At 33.9% G+C, this 23,577-nt stretch overlaps 1 protein-coding gene across 4 annotated transcripts; it reads right to left on the reverse strand.

The window, feature by feature from the left end:
* Nucleotides 1-14,935: 14,935 nt before the first annotated feature.
* Nucleotides 14,936-19,095, reverse strand: LOC120778744 (odorant receptor 67c-like). Of its 4 annotated transcripts, none has more exons than XM_040110716.1 (5): nt 18,290-19,095; nt 17,590-17,791; nt 17,355-17,510; nt 17,212-17,288; nt 14,936-17,153 (listed from the first exon to the last, which is right to left on the reverse strand). In XM_040110716.1, exons 1-4 carry the CDS (start codon nt 19,081-19,083, stop codon nt 17,223-17,225), a joined length of 1,218 nt encoding a protein of 405 aa, XP_039966650.1. In that variant the 5' UTR covers nt 19,084-19,095; the 3' UTR covers nt 14,936-17,153; nt 17,212-17,222. The 4 variants fall into 4 exon arrangements, with proteins under 4 accessions (XP_039966650.1, XP_039966648.1, XP_039966649.1 ...); XM_040110714.1 differs by having other exon boundaries at nt 14,936-15,634; nt 17,192-17,288; XM_040110715.1 differs by having other exon boundaries at nt 14,936-17,088; nt 17,192-17,288.
* Nucleotides 19,096-23,577: the final 4,482 nt, after the last annotated feature.

The raw sequence follows: 23,577 nt of genomic DNA on the forward strand, positions 1-23,577 counted from the left end.
TTTTTTTTATTGCAATAAATTGTCAATGTGTGAAAATTATAGTTTCCGAAAAAATTTTAAATTAAACTTTATTTTAGGACTACCTTTTCTATATACTCAATTTTATAACTTTCTAAAAATTTATTTATTTTTTCATATGATTTTCTACAATTTCCAAATATTGCTATTTCTAAAAATTATAGTTTTCTAAGAAATTGTAGTTCAGTTTTTTTGAACCAAATTTTCTAAAAGTTTCTAATCTCTGTTTGAACTTTATAATTTTCTAAAAATTTCGAGTTAAAAATTTAATTCAATTTGTTTTTTGTATAATTTTCTATAATTTCAAACTACTGGTATTAATAATAAACAATTTCAATTATTAGACACAATAATCTACAATTGTTTGACATTGTTAAGCTAGATTGCTAGACCTAACCAGTTTTCCAAGTCATAGCATATGCTTTAAGTTTTAATTTATTTTTTTAAATTTTTCATGAACCATAGTTTTAATATACATTTTCTTAATATTTAGCCTGTTCATATGCATTTTGAACAAGTTACTAATACTTTATTCATTAAAATTGCACTTTTATGCTTTTCAAATCCACTTATGTATATTAAACAAAAAATGTATGCCTTTCTTCATTCGAAACTCTTCAACACAAACTTAGACTACACATACGGTCGTAAATAATTCCAAAATATTTATTAATATGACTAAGAAATTGTAAATGTTTACTCAACTAACTTATAAATACTTAAAAATTTCAAATAATTATTTGAAATATAAGAAGAGACAACAAAAACAACAAATGATAACAAATAAAAACCAATACAAGGGAGTTTATATACTAAATAAAAGTAAATATTACAAATTATTGAAGAACTAAACCGAAATTAAGTAATTATGCATTTAAGCTATTAAGCGATTAAGCATTTAAGGATACATAACATACATGCATAAGTAGTTAAGCGTAATTCTTTAAAAATTATACAATAACTGTAAGCAAATTACAACAGACAAGGGAGTTATCAAACAAAAATACATAGCCATAAACATTAAATTAAAAATTATGACGTCAAAGCAGCACAAGGGAATATTGAGAACAAAAACATGTAAGAAATATTGTAGTTATAATAGTAAGCAAGAGCATATTAAATAAGAAAGTTATTTCAGTATGAATTAAAACAACAATAGAAATACAAATAAGGAAAGAGACAGAAACTCAAATGACATACTGCACAGTTATCAAAAAAGAATCAATAACTTAACGCATAAATAAATAATTGAACAAATGACAGTTGAGCAAATTGCTAAACATATGCAATGAAATACACAATACCATTAGATGACAAATAAACGAGTGTATAATTGCCGAGTAAAGGCAAAACTTTTCGAATTTGAAATAATACTTATGCTGAAGAAAAACCTATAAAATAACAATAAGACGCCCAGAAAACTCTTTGACTTTAGTTTTGAAAGTAACGCCCAAAAGTAGGCTAAGCCAAGAGAGATGCATATAACGGACAGTAACATTGCGCTTAGCCTACAATTGTGCGCAGAGCATACTATTGCTGGATTGCCGGATAATACCAAAAAGAGATCAAAATAATTAATTTCTTTGGTGTGGTGGCGTGAGAAACTGAAATGTAAAGTGAAATACGCGCAATAAACTATTTTACAACAGAATAGTAAAGAAGACATCATAAATCGAACACCATCAAACCAACCAGTACTAACCGAAACTTATTTACACAAAAAAATAAAAACTAAAAACACAATTATCACTCAACCAATTTGCAACTTACTACAACTACAAGCAAACCACATTTCAAAAAAATTCCGAACGTTAAGAGTAAGAGAGAACATCTTCTGTTTGTCTAATTTTTTATTTTTCCAAACGCTAGAAAAATTAGAATGTTTCGTGTTTTATTTCTGAAGACTTAAGGCACTTCTTTGGCCACCTTTTGCAATTATTATCATATATGTAACTTTCAAGTCCTCACTTCGACAGATTGAGCACATTTACACATGACACACACCTTAATATATACTTAGTCGTTTAGGTAATAATTTGCAAATTTATATAAATTAAGTATAAAATAAAATACAAATGGAGTACAGTTAACCAAAACTTACGATAAACAAGGAAATAGTGTAGTAATTTAGTAAAATATTTTAAATAAAGAACATTTAAATGATCCGAAAAAAAATGTGTTTTTATTCCACCAACAAATACATTACATAAATGATATAGTAAATTCGCACTTACAAGTAGGATGAGACCATAGTGTAGTTATTAGCAACTTAACAGATGATGACCCTTCTGGGCAGCATAATATGCCTAAGCGTTTGTCAAAATCAGCATTATGTAATTATTATGTCTATCTCCACAAAAAACCTATCTCTTTATAAAGTGTGATTCATTTTGAGGTTTCCAACTTTTTTAAAGAAATAACTTATAAACTCCAAATTTAATGGGGAATGTTCATTATCATTCGAAGGAACATTCTCTGGCATTTATTTTTTAAGATTATCTCTTTCTAATATTGGCCGCATCTACGTCTCGGCTGGTCCATCCGTTGAGTTCAATTTTTGATGACTCGTTCGAGCATTTCGTCGTATCTCCACAGGAAAAAGTATATAAAGTAAATACGATGTGTGGGAAGTGGCGCATTAAGGTCAAGTTGTTGTGAAATAATTATTCATTTTGAAAGGATATCGTAGCAAGGGACTTAATAATCTTAAGTGAACACCAATAAATAGGTCATCCTATACATCAAATTAGTCGGCGTATTCATCACACTTTCTTTTCAATTGCCAACAACCATTCCATCAAATGCAAGTTTTTTGCTATGCTAAACATTTCTACACTCTTCATAGTACCCTTAATATTTTTCCATCCACACAACGTAAATTTCTAAATAGCTGATTTGATTGTTTTTACTGTCATTGTTGTTGCTACCAGGCAAAATAAAGCTGACGCTGTTAATGAAAATTGTCTTCTTTTGCATTATTGAAAAATTAAAATTTAACGCAACCGCATCAGAAAATTAGCATATAAATTAATTGAAATGATGAACGGATAACGAGTTACGAATACTAGTAAACAGCAGCGAGTGTAATAACAAACAAGCAGCTAGTAAGGACCAAAATTAATAAGGAGAACAAGCGTTGCAACAAATTCCAAACAACAAACACATAAAGCACATACATATAGAAGATATATAGGGACAAGGACTAGAAACGTCACAATTGACTTTGAAACAAAATTTTGTATAAATTTCTACCCCTAAAGTTAATGACATAAAAGGGACAATGTTAATAAGGGTCTGTTTCGCGTTTTGTTGTTATATTGCTGGCAGTTGCTTGAGTAGGTGCTATGTAAGCGAGATTTTCAGCGCCGCACAGTGGGACGGATTAATAGGTAAATATTTAAGGAGATTCGAGAATCGAGCTCAATTATAGAAAAAAACAAGTAAGGAAGGGCTAAGTTCGGGTGTCACCGAACATTTTATACTCTCGCATGATAAAGTGATAATTGAGATTTCATTATACGTCATTTACATATTTTTCAAATACCGTATTTGTGTAAAGTTTTATTCCGCTATCATCATTGGTTCCTAATGTACTATATACTATACAGAGAAGGTATCAGATGGAATTCAAAATAGCGTTATATTGGAAGAAGGCGTGGTTGTGAACCGATTTCATCCATATTTTGTACATATCATCAGGGTGTTAAGAAAATATTATATACCGAATTTAATTGAAATCGGTATAGTAGTTCCTGAGATATGGTTTTTGGTCCATAAGTGGGCGAGGCCACGCCCATTTTCAATTTTTAAAAAAAGCCTGGATGCAGCTTCCTTCTGCCATTTCTTCTGTAAAATTTAGTGTTTCTGACGTTTTTTGTTAGTCGGTTAACGCACTTTTAGTGATTTTCAACATAACCTTTGTATGGGAGGTGGGCGTGGTTAATATCCGATTTCTTCCATTTTTGAACTGTATGTGGAAATGCCTGAAGAAAACGACTCTGTAAGGTTTGGTTGGCATAGCTATAGTAGTTTCCGAGATACGTACAAAAAACTTAGTAGGGGGCGGGGCCACGCCCACTTTTCCAAAAAAATTACGTCCAAATATGCCCCTCCCTAATGCAATCCCTTGTGCCAAATTTCACTTTAATATCTTTATTTATGGCTTAGTTATGACACTTTATGGGTTTTCGGTTTCCGCCATTTTGTGGGCGTGGCAGCAGGCCGATTTTGCCCATCTTCGAACTTAACCTTCTCATGGAGCCAAGGACAGACGGACGGACGGACAGACAGACATCCGGATTTCGACTCTACTCGTCACCCTGATCACTTTGGTATATATAACCCTATATCTGACTCTTTTAGTTTTAGGACTTACAAACAACCGTTATGTGAACAAAACTATAATACTACTACTACTACTTTACGATTCATAGCAACTTCTCACACAAATCTTACCTCAAAAACCTTTTAAAAATGTTATACAGATCTTTAGGATTTGTATACTATAGTGGCAAATATGTATCTATCCATAATTCCTGTTGAATATTATGTTTAGTTTAATGCAGTTTTATGTATTAACGTATCTCGTAGATTGTAAGCTAACGTTATCTGAAAACTGCTTGACAAAATTTAATTTTTTTCACGCAGGAAAACTCATATCAAATTTTCTCATATCAGAATTTCTTGTGACATCAAAATATATTCATATATTTTTAAAAAGTACAATTATAAGCTAATTTTAGAGAATTTGATGCTTAATGAAGAAAAAATACTTATGATTTTCGTGAATATTGGCCTCTGAAAGGTCTGTTTTTTGCCGCCCTCCGTTTCCCTTGATAACGTTTCTTCTTTAAGGAATGTCTTGATGGAATCCCTCGCCTTGTTCGTCACCAATGAACCCAAATTTGTCAGGAATAAATTCAGATGAGATCCAGAATGAGTATTACTATGGATATTTTACACCCCAAAGCTTTAAATGACCTTACAAATTAATTGATTAAATCTTTATAGTATTCCTATTTATGGTATCCTAGAAAATTTTAGGCAACGCGAACAAGTATTCCCTGGTGAGTTTTTCCTGAATATTCAGTATTTTTTTACCAGTTTCCGTATTTGCGAATCTACAAATATTCCTTTTTAATTTTTGCTTCACTTAGTTTAGGGAATTTTTCTTTCAGATTTGGGTCAAACCACGTCAAGTGGTCCATGAAAATTTCGAAAATCAACGATTTTAAAAATTAGCACTTCATTAGAAAGGGAATCACATGCATACCCCGTGATATAAATATTTTGTAAAAATTCTTTTTTTTGTTAAAGTTATTGAAGGTTGAAATTAAGAGCACGATAAAATTGTAAAATTATTTTCTCATAAACTACTGCAGATAAATCGATGAAGAGTCAAAGAAAAATGTTCGTGCTATATATAAATCCTTTTCTTTAAATAATAATATTTTACATAACTTTTTGTTAAATAATTGAAATTTTTTAAGTGTTCTTCACGATAAAAAAAATTGAAAAGTATGTGACACAACGCGGAAATATTCACCTTTAATAATCTGCAAAAAAATGTTTGTTCATTCATACCATTCCAAAGATATTGAATTTTTTGTCCCCCTACCGCTCTTAAAACATATGGAACATCGATCGTTGCGCAGTGCCCTCGTAAGCTCCCGACAACTGTGCCGCAAGAAAAGAATTAGCGCATAGCGCCAAGTAAATGTGCTATGCCTTTAAAATCGCTCATATTTTCGTAACTTTCTTGCATGAGCAACCAGCACTGAAGGAAGTTTATTTCCATTATGCCGCAACACTGCTTTAAAACTAGTTTTTGAGGAGTCAAACTGTACAAATACAACACGAACATTATTACAATAGATTAAAACACCAGCTTTAGAAAAGTAAAGTATTATTTCATCGTCACTATTACGGAAATAAAAAAATTAATATAAGGAGAAAGTAAATTCCAGTCGTTTATTCTAGACCCCAAAATCTAACTTTGTTGTTTAGAAAGATTCAAATCACGTACTAAATCACTTAAATAAAAGCGGTTCTTTAGAAGTTGACGGTTCATAACATTTGCCACTATCTTCAAATACTTCACCGTGCTAACATAGAAGAAGTTCCAAAGCAAAAAAAAATATTATCTGATCGATTTGGAGGCTTTGACAAAAGGAGTTCGGTCTTACATAAGACGGGTATATTGGCCGCAGATCCACGGTAGTGTCTTCGGATTCGTTTGTATTGCGTTTTGTTTGAGTTAAACACTCACTTACATGATCTTTTGGTTCGGTATGTAAATGATATATGTATGTATGTATGGGTTCTTGCTCAACTCACAAATGTTCCAAAACATTTATATGGAACACAGCATTTATCCTCACAGAAAATCAAAAATAATAAAGATGGCAGTGTTCAATTAATGATGTGAAATTACGACGCTGAGATTTAAAAGTCAATTACTCGCATGGATAACAAAAAGTATCAAGTTCACTTTCGTGGCATGTTCACGATGTAACAAACGTGTGTATGATATGTGCTGGTCGAATGAAATATTTATACCGTCGTATAAATGACGTTATTTAAAAAGAAGTAAGGGAGGGCTAAATTCGGATGCGACCGAGCATTTTATACTCTCAAAGCCATCAAAGCTTTATATTACCGAGCATTTTATACTCTCAAAGCCAGCAAAGCTTTATATTAAGTACTAGCTGACCCCGCAGTCGTTGTCCTGCGTGAAATTATGTGTTTAGAAATGAAAAAGTTGAATTTATCATTTCACTTTTTTTCAATGTATCGCAGCTTGATAAACAACATTTTTTGGTTTCTGTTCTGGTATATAGAAAAGATGGTTTTCCAATTCGTGAGCAGGCCACGTATATCTGGCCGAGTGAAAAACATAGCATCTCCAAATGTATACCATACACTATGCGACTATCCTTGTGTCTCAAATGCAATTTTCACTGGAAACTGAATACGTTTGAACTAAAATGGCAAATCGTTAGAACTCAGAGGAATCAAGCATTCTGCCCCTTTGTATTAGATAGCAGCGTCACAATCAGTCAGGTTCCATTACACAGTTGCGGCGCCTGAAGATTGTGGAACATAATAACGACAGATCCAACTTTGAGACGCAAGTGATGCGGTGGCATACCAAGCCTATTCAAGGAATTTAGATATTCCACGGTCGATCAATTTGTATGAGCGCAAGTCTCCCGGAATTTGACTTTGAATCTTCCAGTTTAAGTCAACAAAATCGGTATTTTTGGTAGCTAACATTGCGCGTGCACTTAAGGAATTGTAGTTACGATAATTTGGCCAATGTCCGAATATTAGTGATGATTTCATCTTTGGTGAATTGGTAAAGAGAAGATGGAATTGATATCAAAACACCGGAAGTATCAACCGGAATTTACTAATTTCCAATTCTTAGCGAATACGATGTAAAATGTCTTCGGCAATGTCATTTTTGTTCGTATTCCATAATTGGCGCTAATTTGATGGCTGATCATCGCGAAAAGTGTGCGAACTTCATTCCAGTGATTATCATGTTCCAGCAATTGTAATTGTAATTATATGTATAATATCAAGATATTTCCGAATAGAGCAAGTTCTCGCAAACGGTTCACTGACGAAAGTTGAGAAAAAACTCGTAAATCTTAATTTTGTTGCTGGGGGTGTTTTCTCTGTCTGTACTGTATTCTCTGTGTTGAAACAGACTATTTGGTCACTCTCCAAATTAACTGCGAGACGCACAACAGTCGGAAAACGTTCATGAATCGCAAAAGTAAATATCATACAAAGCGCTTTATTGCAGTTCACGTATCGACCGTATCATTCAAGATCAGTAACCGCCATGTTGCTTCCTTTGGTGACGTATTTACACACGTATTTTATCGATTACACCAAACTGCAATACGCAACATTGACATGACTTTTGAATGTGAATTAGACAACAGTGGCGAATATGGTACGATCCATATGTTGTCGACTTCGATGTGTTGTTAACTTCGATATTCACGCCTCTAAATTGAATGCTAAATGTTCTGCCATTGTCATCTGGTGAGCGACGCTGATACATTGGATATCCATCATTTCTAGTTTGTGTTTCCGAAAGAAAACCACCTGGATAGTGTTTCGTACATTTATTGTCAGACATACAAACCGAAGTGGTATTGTGGTATCCGTAAGGTACATGAACCATATTGGTTTCGTAGAATTCTGCTTCTATCTCTGGATCAGGAATTTCCGCAGAAATGATTTTATCAATTTGATTTGGTGTAACCACCATCCACCATCCAAAGAAGAATATGTGCGTGCGGCAAACCTCTCTTTTGCCACTCAACAGAGTACATCCAGCATCTAACAGCACCACATATCCGTTGCTTTAAGATAAAGTTTACAAAACATCGCAACTGTTGTTTGAAAAGTTGTCCTCTGGCATCGTGACGATCGCTTGCTGATTGCCCGCGATCCATAATTTCATTCGTATGTCATCGCATCCTGGGAATACTCGTTCCATGGGCTGTCAATATACATACTTACATATGTTGATGCCAAAACGAACGCGACCTCTTCGTGGCATCGTAACAAATTTCAATCTGCAATTGAGCACTTTGTGTGAAACACACATAACGTTTTCACGGAATAAATTTCAATAATTTTTTTTTTGAATAACCGGAATAAAAAAAGCAAACGACAAATTTGACAATTGAAAAACAAAAGGAAAAAAGTTGATAAAAAATTTTTTGTATGAAAAAAAGTTATTTTTTTGGAATTGTACAACTTTCCGACATTTCCTCACGAAAAGCATACGGTTTTTTTATTTCTAAACTTTCCTCGATCCACAGCGAACAACCTCTGAAAATTTCATCAAGATTGGTTCAGCTGTTCTCGAGCATTAGCGTTACTAACAGCATTCATTCGTTTGTATGGGAAAAAGAAAAGGGCTCTTTTTAGGGGTTTTCCGGCAATTATTCGAATTTTTTTCGCCATAAAAATTATCCTTGAGCCTCAGCGAACATTTTAAAAAAAGATGTGGAAAAATTGGTCCAGGCGTTTTTGAGTTATGCGCCAGCATTTAAAATCATGTTCGTTTTTGTTTCCTTTTTAAAATCGTATTTGAAAATTTTATTTTCTTCATAATTTTTTTTTCGGAAAATTTTCCAGAATTTTCTTAAGTTTTCTCCTTGTTTGGGCGGAGACCTGTCCGAATTGGTGGTAATCACCGAAATCGGTCCAGGCGTTCTCCAGTTATAAGCGTAGTAACCAACGTCACTTTCTTTTATATATGTATATAGATATGGGACTAAAGGAAGTATTGGTCCGACTCAACCCATTTTTGACATACAGACATACCATTATAAGAGAAGGATTATCCCTTAATTTCAGTTATATCAATGTGTGATAACCGACATTTTAAAAAGTTTTTATTGGATTTAAAATATCTTAAAAGTTACAAAAAAAGTTCTCTTGAAGAATGTACACTGTTCAAATTAAAAGTAATTCACATTTTAGGACGAGATTGTTTAACAGTTAGAAACACAAATAACTTTTATTTTTAGAAATCGATTTAGTTATGGCCATCGAATTTAAATCTTTGAAATAAAGATATATGACTTTCATTAAAATGTTTTAGCATAGCAATCCAAAAATCCCACAGTGCAGCGTTTCTCTTTGTCAATGGTATTTTTTTCATCGCATCCCCTATTATCAGTATAAATTAAGCAATTAGCTGTGTTGTATAGCGTTAGTCAACTTTCTAATCCTTTTAAATTCTGCGCGAGTTTGTCAATTTATTAAGGACGAACAAGTGAATTTCTTAAAATACATATGAATAACAAAATGTTATATCCTGTTTGCTGCTATGTCCCAGTGTACCCAAGGAGATTAAATTCTTAAAGCCCCGAGTAAAATATGCCATAAAAAAGTTGAATAATTAATATTTAATTGTTTGCTTCTAAAACCGTTACTAGGACAATGTTTACTCATCGCCGTAAAATATTTCAATTACACTACTCAACAAATTTTAAAGAAAGGTTTGCGACTGATGCAGCAAGAGGTTTTTGTATTTCACGTGTCCTGATTACGAATTTGAGTTCATTATTGTTTCATCAGGAATAGCTATTTTTGTCATTTTAATAAATGGTGGTGGTTTGTCACCTACACTCCTTGACTACAACACAAAAAAACATATGTGTTAAGAAATTTTTAGCAAGAAACAGCCTCTAACATCACAGTCTTAAAATGGTTGTAAACTAGTGTTATTAATAGCCATTAATTAGCTTTGATTAGTTGTCGTCATTTGGCTTTGCAAATAATTTGTTTCCTAAACTGTAGTGACAACTTTCATTTCAATTAATTTGATTTATATAACCACTTTGTACCATTTGGTCGCTGAAAGCCTTAAAAATTATTAATACAAGGGGCGTTACAAATAAAACGGGACTTTTTGAATCTAACGCTCCCTGGCGGCGCCATCTATATGTCGACTGCTATCTCTGTCGATTGTCCAGTGAGAATTTCATGACATTTCATTGATTGGAAGTGAAGTTATTGCGTTTTACATACATACATACTGACATGTTTGTATTATCGGTGCAAAAATGAGCTTCGAACAAAGACCCAACATTAAATTTTGTTTTAAAATTGGTAAAACGTTTACCGCAAAGTTTCAATTGATGAAACAAATTTATGGCGATGATTGCCTATCCCGTAGCAGAGTGCACGAGTGGTTTCAACGTTTTCAAAGTGGTCGTGAGGACATAAATGACTATCAATATGTGGGCCAAACAAAATCCGTGATCACCTACGTGAATTCATCAAAAATCAGCCGAAATCATCATTGAAATTCTTGGAAATGGAATTGAGCACCTCCAAAACATCGATTTATCGCATTTTGAACGAACATTTGGGCTTACGAAAGGTGTGTGCATGGTTTGTTCTGCACAAATTGACTGACGACCAAGAATTTCTCAGAATTCAACATTCGAAGGGCATCATTAAAGAGGGCAAATAGGACAAAAACGTTCTTTAGAATATTCTGACTGGTGACGAAACGGCCGAATATCGCGAAGATGAAAGCTGGCGTTTTTTGAACGATAATGCGCCGTCTCATCGATCGACGCTTGTGACTGATTATTTGACCAAAAATTACATTTTAACCATTTACCACTCGCCGTATTCACCTGATATGGCACCGTGCGACTTCTTTCTTTTCGGAAAAATGTATTGGCCCATGAATGGAAAGCGTTTTGCAGACGCAGAGGCCATTCAAAAGGCTTGCACCGGCATACTGGCGGCCATACCGGCCAACGAGCTAAACACTCGTTCAACATGCTCTTGGACAGTGAAAAAAACTGTTTTGAAGCAGATGGAGACTATTTGGAATAAAATAAATTGATTTTGCCGAAAAACCATTTGTTCTGTTTTTTTTTAAGTCTTGTATATTTTGGAAAACTCTTGTATATACATTTTCGCGGAAAGGGAGAAGGAAAGAAATATAAATTTCGCGAAAATGTCTTATAAAGCTACAGCTATAATTTACTAGAGGCTTTGAATGCATAAACTTGTATGTATGTTTATGCCGCGAGGTCCAATTTTCGCCCACTTTCTGCGTAGACAAGCAACTTCAAATAACTCCACAAAAAATAATCCAGTGGCGTTAAATCGCAAGATCTTGAAGGCCACGCTTCGGCCTACGACGCGCCATAATGCGCTCATCAAAAGTTTCCTCCCATAAATTGGAATTGTTGGAAGAAAAGCTTGGAAAAACTCGTTAATAATGGCTCTATATTGTTTCCCATTGAATATGACATTATAGCCGGACCAGTGATTCCCTGAGGCTATAGAGCACACCAAACTGTGACCTTTTGAGGATTTAAAGGCGACTAAACAGTGGATTGAGGATAATCATTACTCCAAATGCGAAAATGCGAATGTCCGTCCGGCCACAATTCTTGCACGAGTTGGTTTTTGTAAGCTCGCGCACCATGATCATTCCGCAAAATATTCGACAAAGACGTTGCGCGTGATGGCGGATGGACTGGTTTAGGTATTCTTCGATACTCTCCGGCGTAACAGCGATAGCATATTATAAATTACTGCTTAAGCTTGGATATAAAAAAAATATAAAAAAAATATTTAAGAAAGGGCTAAGTTCGGGTATAACCCAATATTTCATACTCTTTAAACTTGCCATGAACAAAGGCAGGGAAATACCTTAAGGCACAAAACCAGAGGAACGGAATCCAAGCAATTATATATCATACACTGACCGCCAATTTTCACATAAGTTTTGCTAGAGTAACGAAAATAATTATATGTAGTACTATGTGGGAATTTGGGTAATTCGTAGACCCATTTTTGGCATTAAACTATAGTAAGTATATCCAAGATTTTACGTCTAGTTAGTTTTTATGAAAGTTTGAAAATTTTATACCAGGGCTACTATATATATTCTGGCCTAGGGCAACACTAAGTGTTGCCAGGTGCAATCTGACATTTCCATTGGAAAGTTTGACATTTTTTAGCATAACATCACTCAGAACGTTTTGTCATTTAATCGTGAATTGTTTTATTTACAGGGAATTAAAAAATTCATCTCGACCAAAAAATGGAATTAATTCGTGAACATTTTCGTGCGATCATTTTTCACAACTTTCGACGTGGATTATCACGACAAGAGTGCATCGATGAACTAAAATCTTTATGTGACTATGAAGCACCATCCTATAGCACTGTGAAAAACTGGTACAACGAATTCAATCGTGGCCGACGCGCGCTCAAAGACGAATTCCGTGAAGGTCGTCCAAAAACAGCCGTTGTGCGTGAACTGATAATGCAAGACCGTCATGTAACATACCTTCAGATAGAGGCATGCCTATGCATTTCTCCCACCAGCATACATTTGATATTGCATGAACACCTGGCGGTAAAAAAGTTTGTTCTCGTTGGATTCCGCTCAATTTGACAATCGCTCAAAACAAGGCTCGTGTGGATTCGTATAAAGAAATGCTGAAAAAATACGATCGCGGTGCTTCAAAAGATGCTTATAAGATCGTCACAGGTGACGAATAATGGATCTATGCGTATGAGCCCGAAACAAAACAGCAATCGACGAAAAAAAAAAATAAAAACAAAACCATTTTCGTTGATAAATATGCCTATTTACATTTTTAGGCCAGAAATATTTATAGCAACCTACGTATTAGGCATATAGGAGATAGTATTGAATCGATTTTATAGATATTTTGCAAGCAATTAAAATGATAGAAGTTCCTGACATTCAATCACCAATCGTAGTAACGTCAGCCGGGTGTTCGAAAATCCTAATATTAGTTATATCAGCCACTATCCAAGGGATTTATCTTGAGCGAATTTGGTTATTTTGGCTTGAACGATTATGTACTTTAAATATATTAGAGTACGGGGCCACGCCCACTTCATTTTTAATTTCTAGCCCACAGGTGCTTCTTGCTGCTGCGATCTTCTGTGCCAAATTACAGTTATAATTCTTAATTTAGTGCTTATTATGACACTTTATACATTTTCCTTTAACGATGTAAATAACAACTACCATCAACTTGGTGTCATCACAGGTACGCTAGCAAGTGTTGACATTCCCATGTTAATGAAATGGGAACCCAACTTACTGTGCCACATAAGTAATTTTAGCTTAATGGGATTTATATGTATCTATTTTAACCACTTGCAATCCACAAAACATGAAACCTGAAATTCAACTACTACTTTCAAACAGAGCATTAAGTAGATTGGAGTTCTAATTGTAACTATGAACTGGTTTTCGCACGAAAACTTGTGTTTTCGTCCATGTAAAATCTGTCAAACGAAAACACAGTTTTCGTAGAAAACTTACATTCCACTCATTATAATCGGTGCCTGCTCTAGTTTAATCGATGTTTTTGGAAGACATATTTTGACGGCCCTAAATTGTCACTTGATATTTGTTTACATTCCATAAACAAAAACAGCTGTCGCTTGATATTCTCATATTAGGGGGATTCTCTTGCTCTTGCAAAATCTTTCACGGTGCAGAAATTGCAGAATTTTCCTCTTGGTGCAACGGCACAACAAAAAACACACGCAGAAAATTATTTGCAATGGCTTTAAATATGTCAGACCAAAACCCACGTTTATTTTTGTGCCGTCATATATCACTAGATTCTGCAATGGGTGCTCTCTTGGCCTTGCATATTTCGGTGTAGGATTTTTGCATTTTGTGTCATCGTACAATCTTGCAAGAGCAAGAGAATGCCGCTATTGATAGTTGTCAGTGAAAACTCATCGAAAACACACATTGTCGGTCCGAACGACTTAGATTCCACAACATACAAATGTGTTTTCAAAATGTTTTCAATGTCGGTCCGAACATGGTATATGATGTTAGAGTGAGATATTTGAGTTGCAGGGTAACACAAGTCAAATTTATCCAAATTGAACACAGTTGAGTGGAGTGCTGATGACTCAACGATAGATTTTTTTTCAGTTCAGAATCGATTTTGTTTTACTGGTTTAAGATTATGGCTCGGGCACGATTAGAACCGTCGACTTACTGAACTTTCAACTCTTTGGGTTAACTGTTTCCACAAAAAATGACAAAATTATCAAGACGTTGTGGTAAGAGTAGCATTGAGAATTCATAGTTATGCAAATCCCTTAATTTAATGTACAATTTTGATACAGCATATATTCTCAAACTATCGATCTTAAAATTTCAGCCAAATAATTACCAAAAATTGTCTACAAGGTTTCTATTAATCTTCAACTTTATTTCTATAGAAAAAGTACTCACATTTTATATAACATTTTTTGACTCAGACAAACCCACATAGACTCGTATATAAGAGAGTATTTTTCATGTCCTTGTTACACTCGGGTGCACACATTCAAAATATGCAAGTTATTCTTTAATTTTCTCTATGTTTATTACCGAAATGAGAGTATGAGCTGCTACGCTTTATACGCGGCAACATTTCAAGCATAAAAAAGAATTTGCATAATTTCCCAAAGCGTGAAACCGAAAGAATGTCGCATACAATTATTTCGTTGGTTTTGTAATTCGCAGGACTTTTCGCTTTCGCTTGGTTTTTGTTTTTGGAGTTATGGAGAAATAATGCAAAACAAAAAACCAAAAACAAAATGCAATAATAACAGCAACAATAAGACCGCAAAATGGATATGTTAACGCGTATGGCCGAAAAATGTCCAAGAAAAGGCAAGACAAACATGAATTTTTGGGAACATAGATAGTTAAGCCATAATTTTGTTGTTGCTTATTTTTATATCTCGCACTTTATATCATAATCTTGCTGAATTTTGTTTTCTTGATTGTTATTCTTGTTGTTGTTGTGGTGCTTTAGAATACTTTATTCGGTGTCTTTATGAGCATTACGCGCGCCGTTGTCCCTTTATTATCGCACCATGGCACCCACACATATACACACCGATCCAAAGTACCCCACAGTCGCTTTTGATGGATGACAACATCGCTTTTATGGTCACTGATATTAACGTATTACGGCATGTGGCAGCGTGTGGCAGTTAGTGGACAAATGGCGGTCGCTCGGTTGGCTCTTCGTGCTCTAGGCTGTTTTAGCCGCTAAATAAATATAAAAAGTTTTTTAATTGTAGGTACAAATTATGCAGACATAATAGACGGTGTGGTTACAGCAAATACCGTTATGGTCATACAAAAGGGATTTGCGACATAGCTGAAGGGTTTACGTAATGTACTCTCGGACAATGAACAATGACTAAAGTATGAAAAAGCGGAAATAATTACAAAGCCATAAAATATGAGTGAAAAATATAGGAATTTATATGTTTGTATATTAGGGCGGTACTTGAAAAAATTTTTGAATCTAATCTCATACTTTGGTACAAAGTTGAAAACAAAGTGCCAGAGACGTTTCTATGGAGTTTGGTGCACATTTTATAGAACATCTTTTTATGTATGTGTCAATAACTTTGTCTATCGAAGTGCCACAACCATCGTGTTGAGGTTAGAAATCTGTACTACAACTCTGTGAAACTCACATCCTCGGTTTTCGGTCAATCTAAAGTATTAGAGGTTATCTGTATTTATCAGAACCCCTTCAGGGTTTGGCAAAACTTTATATCAAACTCTGGAGAGTTTCGCCGTGATTAATTCATTAAAAGAAAGAGGATACACTGTTATTAGAAAGGGTTTATTTCTACATTACATTAAGATTTCTTACACATTGAACCATAGGTGCGTTATAAAGACAACTGGAGGTTCGAAAATATTTTTATTATGCACATACATATGTATATTGGTCTAAGGGAATTGTTGACCTGTTTTTACACATTGAGGGCATCATGAGTGGAAAATTTTACTCTGATAACTTTACATATACTGGATTTGTACAGTAGATAAAATAACTTCCTCTCAGTCAGTTTGATTGCTGTAATTTTAAGCAGTTTGGAAGATATGTGCATTAAATGATTTAAGGGCAGCGCCGATGAAATCTTCAAAGGTGTCAAACCTCCGATTTCCTAAACAGTACAACCTCTATCCATGGAGGCTAGACAAGAAACGATTGAGGAAAACTGTACAGAATCTCCTAAGAAACTTAGTACACTCGACGACTGTGACCAATGCAATATTCTGATATAAAAATTTAATTTCTGTTGACACCCTAATCTATACAATGAAGTAATATGAGCAATAATAACATGAAATGGTAACTTTTCATGTGCAAGGACACATACTAGACTTAAAGAGTTGCAATTACGCGCTAAAAGTATATTAAAGCTTTGAACCAAATAGAATAAACTTTGTAAAATTAGGTGCTCATCTTAAACTGGGCTTTAAGAAGATATAATAGAATTAGTAACGAAAAATTGGAGTTTTGCTACGAAAAAAACTCTGGAACGACGGAGTAAATGACTTTAAAAATCGATGTCACCGAAATTATAGACAAAAATAGACGCAGATGCTTCACTATTTTGATCCATTCCATTGAATTTGTCCAAGCAAAGTGAAGTCAATCCTTTGAAAAGTAAAGCAGAATGTATGCAGCTATTTTAAACCTAAGAAAACAAATGTTTCTCATGTTTAATATTTGTTACCATTTATGCACACCATCTAGGTTTGCCTGTTAAATTATTATTTATGAAGTATATTTGAGATTACCAATAAAAACTTCCGCCAACCTTCGTTTAATTTAAACATCCTCTTCCTCAATGCTTGTCCGCAATAATGTATAAAATTGGTATGATGTGGTACAGAGCTGTAAAAATATAATATGTATAATGTATCTGTGGAATCTTACCGTAATCTATGACATAAGTCCTACCGACTTAAAACTATCCATTGATATCTCGAAGAATTTAAAAGCCGTTAAGCGCGCATAACGCTGAGCACGTGCTATGGGTAGAACGAGCATTCGCATATACTTGTAATTGGCATCGTACCAGGGATGATTGTAGAACGCATCACTTATACCAGTACTCTTTGTTTCAAATGAAATACGATAAGTTTTGAATATAAATTTCAAAACTGCATTTTTTTGGATTTTTTTTTCAAATTACCAAATCTTTAAGATTATTGCCGAAATAGGAGACGAAAAAGACCTGCACTATAGTTGAAACAAGAAAACCGATAAACTTAATGACGATCACAGCCTCCGAGCCCATCGCTATTTGAAGACAAATAAGGCAAAGTACCAAACATGAGCCGACATAGTTGAGAAGTGTGGCCAAGCCGAAAGTGTTATCGATTCGCTCAGCATAACTGAAAGAATATGCAAGAAAACAACTATAACTAATAGAAAAAAGCAGAGCTCTCAACAATTTGGATATACTAGATATCAAATGGAGGAACCGTATACTAAAACTTGTTCGTAAAATTTTAATTTTTTCGATGGAAACTACATAGTTCACTGATCAATTGACAGTCCCGCTTACAAACTAATATTAACAATCGGTTGTTAAATAGTAATTTTTATTTAAATATAGCTAAAATTGTTCGGGTTGCGAATTGACCAAGACACATACATACATATATACATATATGGACACTATATATATATTAGATCATCTGCCCGTGTGACTTTTGTAAATTTTTGAATATTTTCAAAGAAAAATCTTATTCACAGCTCTTAGTTAGATCATGTGGCCATTGTGTCCTCTAAATACTGTTATCCAAAGCTACTAAAATCGTTAATGTTTCAAGAAACGGGCTCTTGAGCATCATCCAATTTAATAAAATTTCGTTTATAAATGTACTTACTTCAACATCTCATTGTGATATACCATCAAAGGTCCGAGCACTTTCATGTCAGCATCCGTACCGGTTGGTTGAAAACTCTCTATTTTATAGATCAAATATCCGAAATGCATATTAACTAGTTGTACCATGGAGATGAGCAATAAATCGCCACTCAAAAATAATAGTGACACATGGAATGCCCCACAGCATTGTAGGAAATATGAAACCGCATACGCTAACGGTTGATTTATATCATAGAAATAGGTCATCATGAAGGGTAAAGTGAAGTCAAAACTTTTATTTTTATCCTCACGGCTTACATAACCATGTATCGATGCTATTAATGGATGAACAACAAATATTGATGTTATACTTAAGTGCCATATTGACAAATATTTATTGGATATATTAATTGTTCTGAAGTATGGCACCAATTGGTAAGTCGCACGCTCTTCCGCCGTTTTTGGATGTTTGGCAATTAAGCCCTTAAGTATAGACTCGATTTCGCGTCGAAAACAGACCATCGAAATGCCCTTCATCAAAGCATTCAGCGCGAATCCCCAAAATAAAACAAACTCAGTGATATCCAGTAAGGTCTCCAAATCTTCGTAAACGACGTAGAGCAACATGCTTGTAAAATTGAAGATCGAAAAAACCGTGAATAATGCCAGTAGTGTTATTTGTAGTTTAGTTATTGGCTCATCCGGTGTCCATTTGAAAAGTTTTACACCCAAACATTTTATTAGAAAAAATGGTATATGGACAAAATCCGGTACAGTTGGTACGAATTCACTGCTTTTGAATATCGGCGTCATTGTGATTAAAACTTAGAGACACTTGAGAATTGTTGAAAGTAAACGGCAGAAAAGGCTTTTATACAATGTAGGAGGAAAGTGCGCAGCAAAAGGCGCCGTTTGAAGGAAATGTGGAATTAAAGGCAAATATGATTTATTTTAGTTATTTCAGCTACACTTTTCAGCATATAATGTTGTATATACATAATTATATATGTACATATTATTCGAATACTCTTTAAGGCAAAATAAGACATTATAGAGAATTGCTTTTTTAATGGCGATATTAATATCAAATATCCGTTATCTATATAGTTTTTTGATATCCATTTAGTAGTTTGCGATTTCTTATGCATTCGAAATCTGGATATAGTTAGTTACCTTTGCCAAATATTGGGTAGTCAAAAAAATAAGTCTTTGCGTATTTTGTCAATAGTTGTCGTTGCAGTCGTATATTTCCAGTGCCACCAATTGATCATCATACCATATAGTGTTGGAAAGGTGAGATTCTAAGCTGCATTTAACCAAAGTAAATTAGATTCGTGGCAGTTGAAAGAAAGTTACAGCTGTTCAAAAATAAGAGAAAATAATGAAGAAATTTGCTATATTTTGAAATTTTTGTATAAAAAAGGGAAGAATGCAAAAAGTGGTCGACCGAAATTTTACATATTTCTTTATTTATTTATTAGTATAAATATAAAAAAAGTTGAAGTTTGATTAGAAATACGAAAAGACTTTTTCGACTACCCAATATTATAAAGAAATATTTTTTATTAACAGTTTGAAGCTGTTCTCGTAGGAAAACTTTTGTTAAAGGGTTAGAATAGCTTAAATCAATCAACTAATAATGAATGCATAGGTTCTACCTTATCCACTCCGCTTTGATATCAAAGAGTTTGGGTCAGTTGGCTTTGGCATGTTGTTCTCGAAACTACTTTCTTTAAGTCTGGTGACTACGGTACTTGTACTTCACCATAATGGGTTTTCTAGCCCCCTATCTCTTTTCGTCTACGCCACTGCAAAGTAATTATGAAGCGAAATAATTTGACCGTTTTTATAAAATATAATGTGTTTAATCGAAGTTCATTTCGAGAGACATGGAAATCACATCAGCTGTTTGTTTTTAAATAATTATCTCAAAATTGTCAGACAAATTAAATCATTATATAATTATTAAGGAACGGTAAAATGATAATATTTACATAATATAATTTGTAATGAGATAATTTGATATAATTTGCAATACTGTTGTTAAAAAATAGAAAGAGGTCTCAAATAGTAAGTAAAGAAAGTAAGAAAATATTGTTATCGATGTAAGAAGTGTTCTGCGGTTTCTTAATTGAACTATGTGTTTAAAAATGGCCTCATTGCGAATTAGGGGTAATTCAAATTATTAATACGTAGCTCAATTTTGGAAGCTGAAGATATGAGAATATCATAAGGATTTTGTGTTCCAAAGCGTAACTGGAACTTATACGTATGAAAGATTAATCACTACTCCTACTAGTCGTTTTTATACTCTTGCAACCATTTGCTACAGAGATTATAATTTTATTTACCTAAAGTTGTACGTATCACATAAAACAAAACGAGATAGATATAGGGTTATATATATAAATGATCAGGGTGACGAGTAAAGTTGAAATCCGCTTTACTCTCTGTTTGTCCGTCCGTGTCCGTCCGTGCAAGCTGTAACTTGAGCAAAAATTAAGTTATCTTGATGAAACTTGGTATGCAGGTATGGGATGGGCGTAATCGGAGGACTGTCACGCACACAAATCGCCATTAACCGAAAATACTTAAAGTGTCATAATTGAGCACTCAACTAAGATATAAAACTGTAAATTGGCACAGGAGATCGCAGTAGCAAGGGCATCAGTGGGTAACAATTTTGAAAAAGTGGATTGCATTTCTCTAAAACTACTAAAGTTAATACAACCGAATTCGCCCAGCATGAATATTATAAGAACTACTACCGATAGTGTGAAAATGGATGAAATCGGATGAAAACCCCGCTCACTCCCCATATAACGGTACTGTTCAAAACCACTGAAAGCGCGATAAATCGATAACTATATTCCGCCGATGGTATGACTAGGCTTAATAGGGACCGTAGTAAAACTTGGGCACCGCCCACTTTTTGTTGAAATCCCATATCTCGGGACTCGACTAACCGATTTCGATAAAATTTGGAATGTGGCATTTTTTCATATTCTTAAGCGACGCTATGAAAATGAGCGAAATAACAATAACCACGCCTACATCTCATATACCACAATTTTAAATTCCACTTAATTCGTTCAGTTTACAGTACACTAATCAAGAAGTATAAATATAACGGGATAAAACTTTGCACGAATAATGTCTTTAGTGTGTGCCACCTTATAACAGAAAATTGTTCGAATCTATCCAAAACTGTTCAAGACCCTAGGTACCGAGTATGTGGACCCCAGTATCTATAATTGACTTTTGATTGAAAATATCAGTCAATGTGTGAGATATGCAATAAAAATTCATACAGAATCCTTATCCAGCAGTAGTAATTCTGTGTATTCAAAATGGGGGGAATGGGGTCAATACTTCCGAGAGCCCTCATATACCTAATATAAAGATTTTAGAACTTCCTGTTGACTTTATGCTGGATATATCTGTCAATATATATATATTTGACTCATAACCATATATCATTTTGTCTAAAAAGAATATAATTGGGCGAAAACTTGACCTAGCCCCCATATAACCATTACCAGGATTTTCAAACATCCATTTTGTATAATGAATTTGTACAATGATTTAGGTTTTTCTAACAAATCTTATGCCGAAGATATAGATAGATAGGTCAGTGTATAAGTTATATATGGTGTATGCTATATAAAATTGCTTAGATTCCGATTCTCTGGTTAACGTTTTACATCGTGAGGTATTTCCCTGGCTTTGATTAATGAAAGTTGCAAGAATATAAAATGTTCGCTTGTACCCGAACTCAGGCCTTTGGTACTTGCAAATAATATTTTTGGACTAATAACACTGGTCTACAATGATTCTCTTGTCTTAGATATAAGAACAGTTTTGGATACGCTCTCTCTCTCTCGTTTACTTTATTGTCTTTATTTTCATTTTACATAACAAAATATGGAAAACATGAAACAAAATAGCATGGAGCATCAAAGTAAATAGAGAGAAATATGTCGAAAACGTATATCATATCGTAATTAAGCGTATTTTATGAGTACTTCCTTTACAATTCTCTAGTTAACAATATTTTTTAAGGATCAGCAGTAACCTGCGATAGTGGAAAGATCCTATCAACCTTGATCTAATTATTCTATCATTTTTGATTCAAGAGGTGCAGCACTCTGTTTCTAACTATAATTGTCTAAATTAACCGTAAATATATCCAAATGATTGCGAATACAAACTAACTTGATACAACAAAATATTTTGAACAATTTTTTCACTATTTGGTACTTGTTTACATAGAAGATTTTCGACTCTCAACACATAACTTTTCCGAGCTACACTTAATGGAACATACATACATAACTTTGAGTAAATCTGTACCTTTCATGTATTGGCATATTTCAGGACCAACAAAGAGATCTCCATTCAGCTTTTTCATAATAAGCTCGGAAATTTTCTACAAATGTATCTAAAAAATATTCTTCCTCGTCCACGCTTTGACAAATTGGTATATCATTCTTAACTTGATCAGGTTGCATACCACTGAGTTCATTTTGAAAAAATAAATTTAGTGTTGATGTCTTATGTAGCCCCGCCTGTGCCGAACTATATTCTACCGAACTTCATGAAACCATTTTCATTGTCATTTTATCATATAATGCGAAAATTTATAATGACAATGCCCTTACAAAGGTTATGTTCAAAACTATTAAAAGTAACAAATGTTTAAAGAAAAACCTCTAAAGCAATCAATTTTACCGCGAAGAAGTTTGCTTTGAACCGGGTTAAAAATTGGACAATGTGCTTGGCGCCACGCTTTTATGTCTCAACCACTCAACGCATTTCTACCGAATTCATTACATAACGTTATATAAACTTCTCATATCACTGTTTGAAAATTCATGAAATTGGACTACAACAAGGTCAACATTCCATGTAACACATTACTAAATTGCGTCAATCTCCAGTGAAAATATCCGAATAAAACTATAAGCCAATATTGTCATGGTATGGCGGTTCTCATGTAAAAAATTATCGAAAACGGACCATAACTTTTAAAAGCTCTCAGGTATCGAATATGAGAATCTGTCGGTTCAACGACTTAATACTGAAATTTCCGTGAATCGGTAAATGAAACAAATCCAATCAATATTTCCTCTAAAGTAGACGATCTGTATTCTTCTATGCCAAATATATCAGTCAATATGTGAAATTGTGTGGAAACATATTCTCAAAAGTATATTAAATCAGTCCAGACCCTCGCATAGCCCCAATATATTCCGAAAATAAATTTTTTTACTTTCCGGTTGACTCTCATTGAATATACCAAAAATA

This window comes from Bactrocera tryoni, chromosome 5, assembly GCF_016617805.1.
Source record: "Bactrocera tryoni isolate S06 chromosome 5, CSIRO_BtryS06_freeze2, whole genome shotgun sequence".
Lineage (NCBI taxonomy): Eukaryota > Metazoa > Arthropoda > Insecta > Diptera > Tephritidae > Bactrocera > Bactrocera tryoni.

Excerpts from the sequence above, each read along its gene's own strand:
- LOC120778744 (XM_040110716.1), bottom strand. The coding sequence starts at position 19,083 with ATGACGCCGATATTCAAAAGCAGTGAATTCGTACCAACTGTACCGGAT. Across the intron at positions 17,511-17,589 it reads GCAATAATCTTAAAGATTTG|AGTACTGGTATAAGTGATGC; the intron begins GTAATTTGAAAA and ends TTTGAAACAAAG. Across the intron at positions 17,289-17,354 it reads CAATGGATAGTTTTAAGTCG|CTCTGTACCACATCATACCA; the intron begins GTAGGACTTATG and ends ATATTTTTACAG.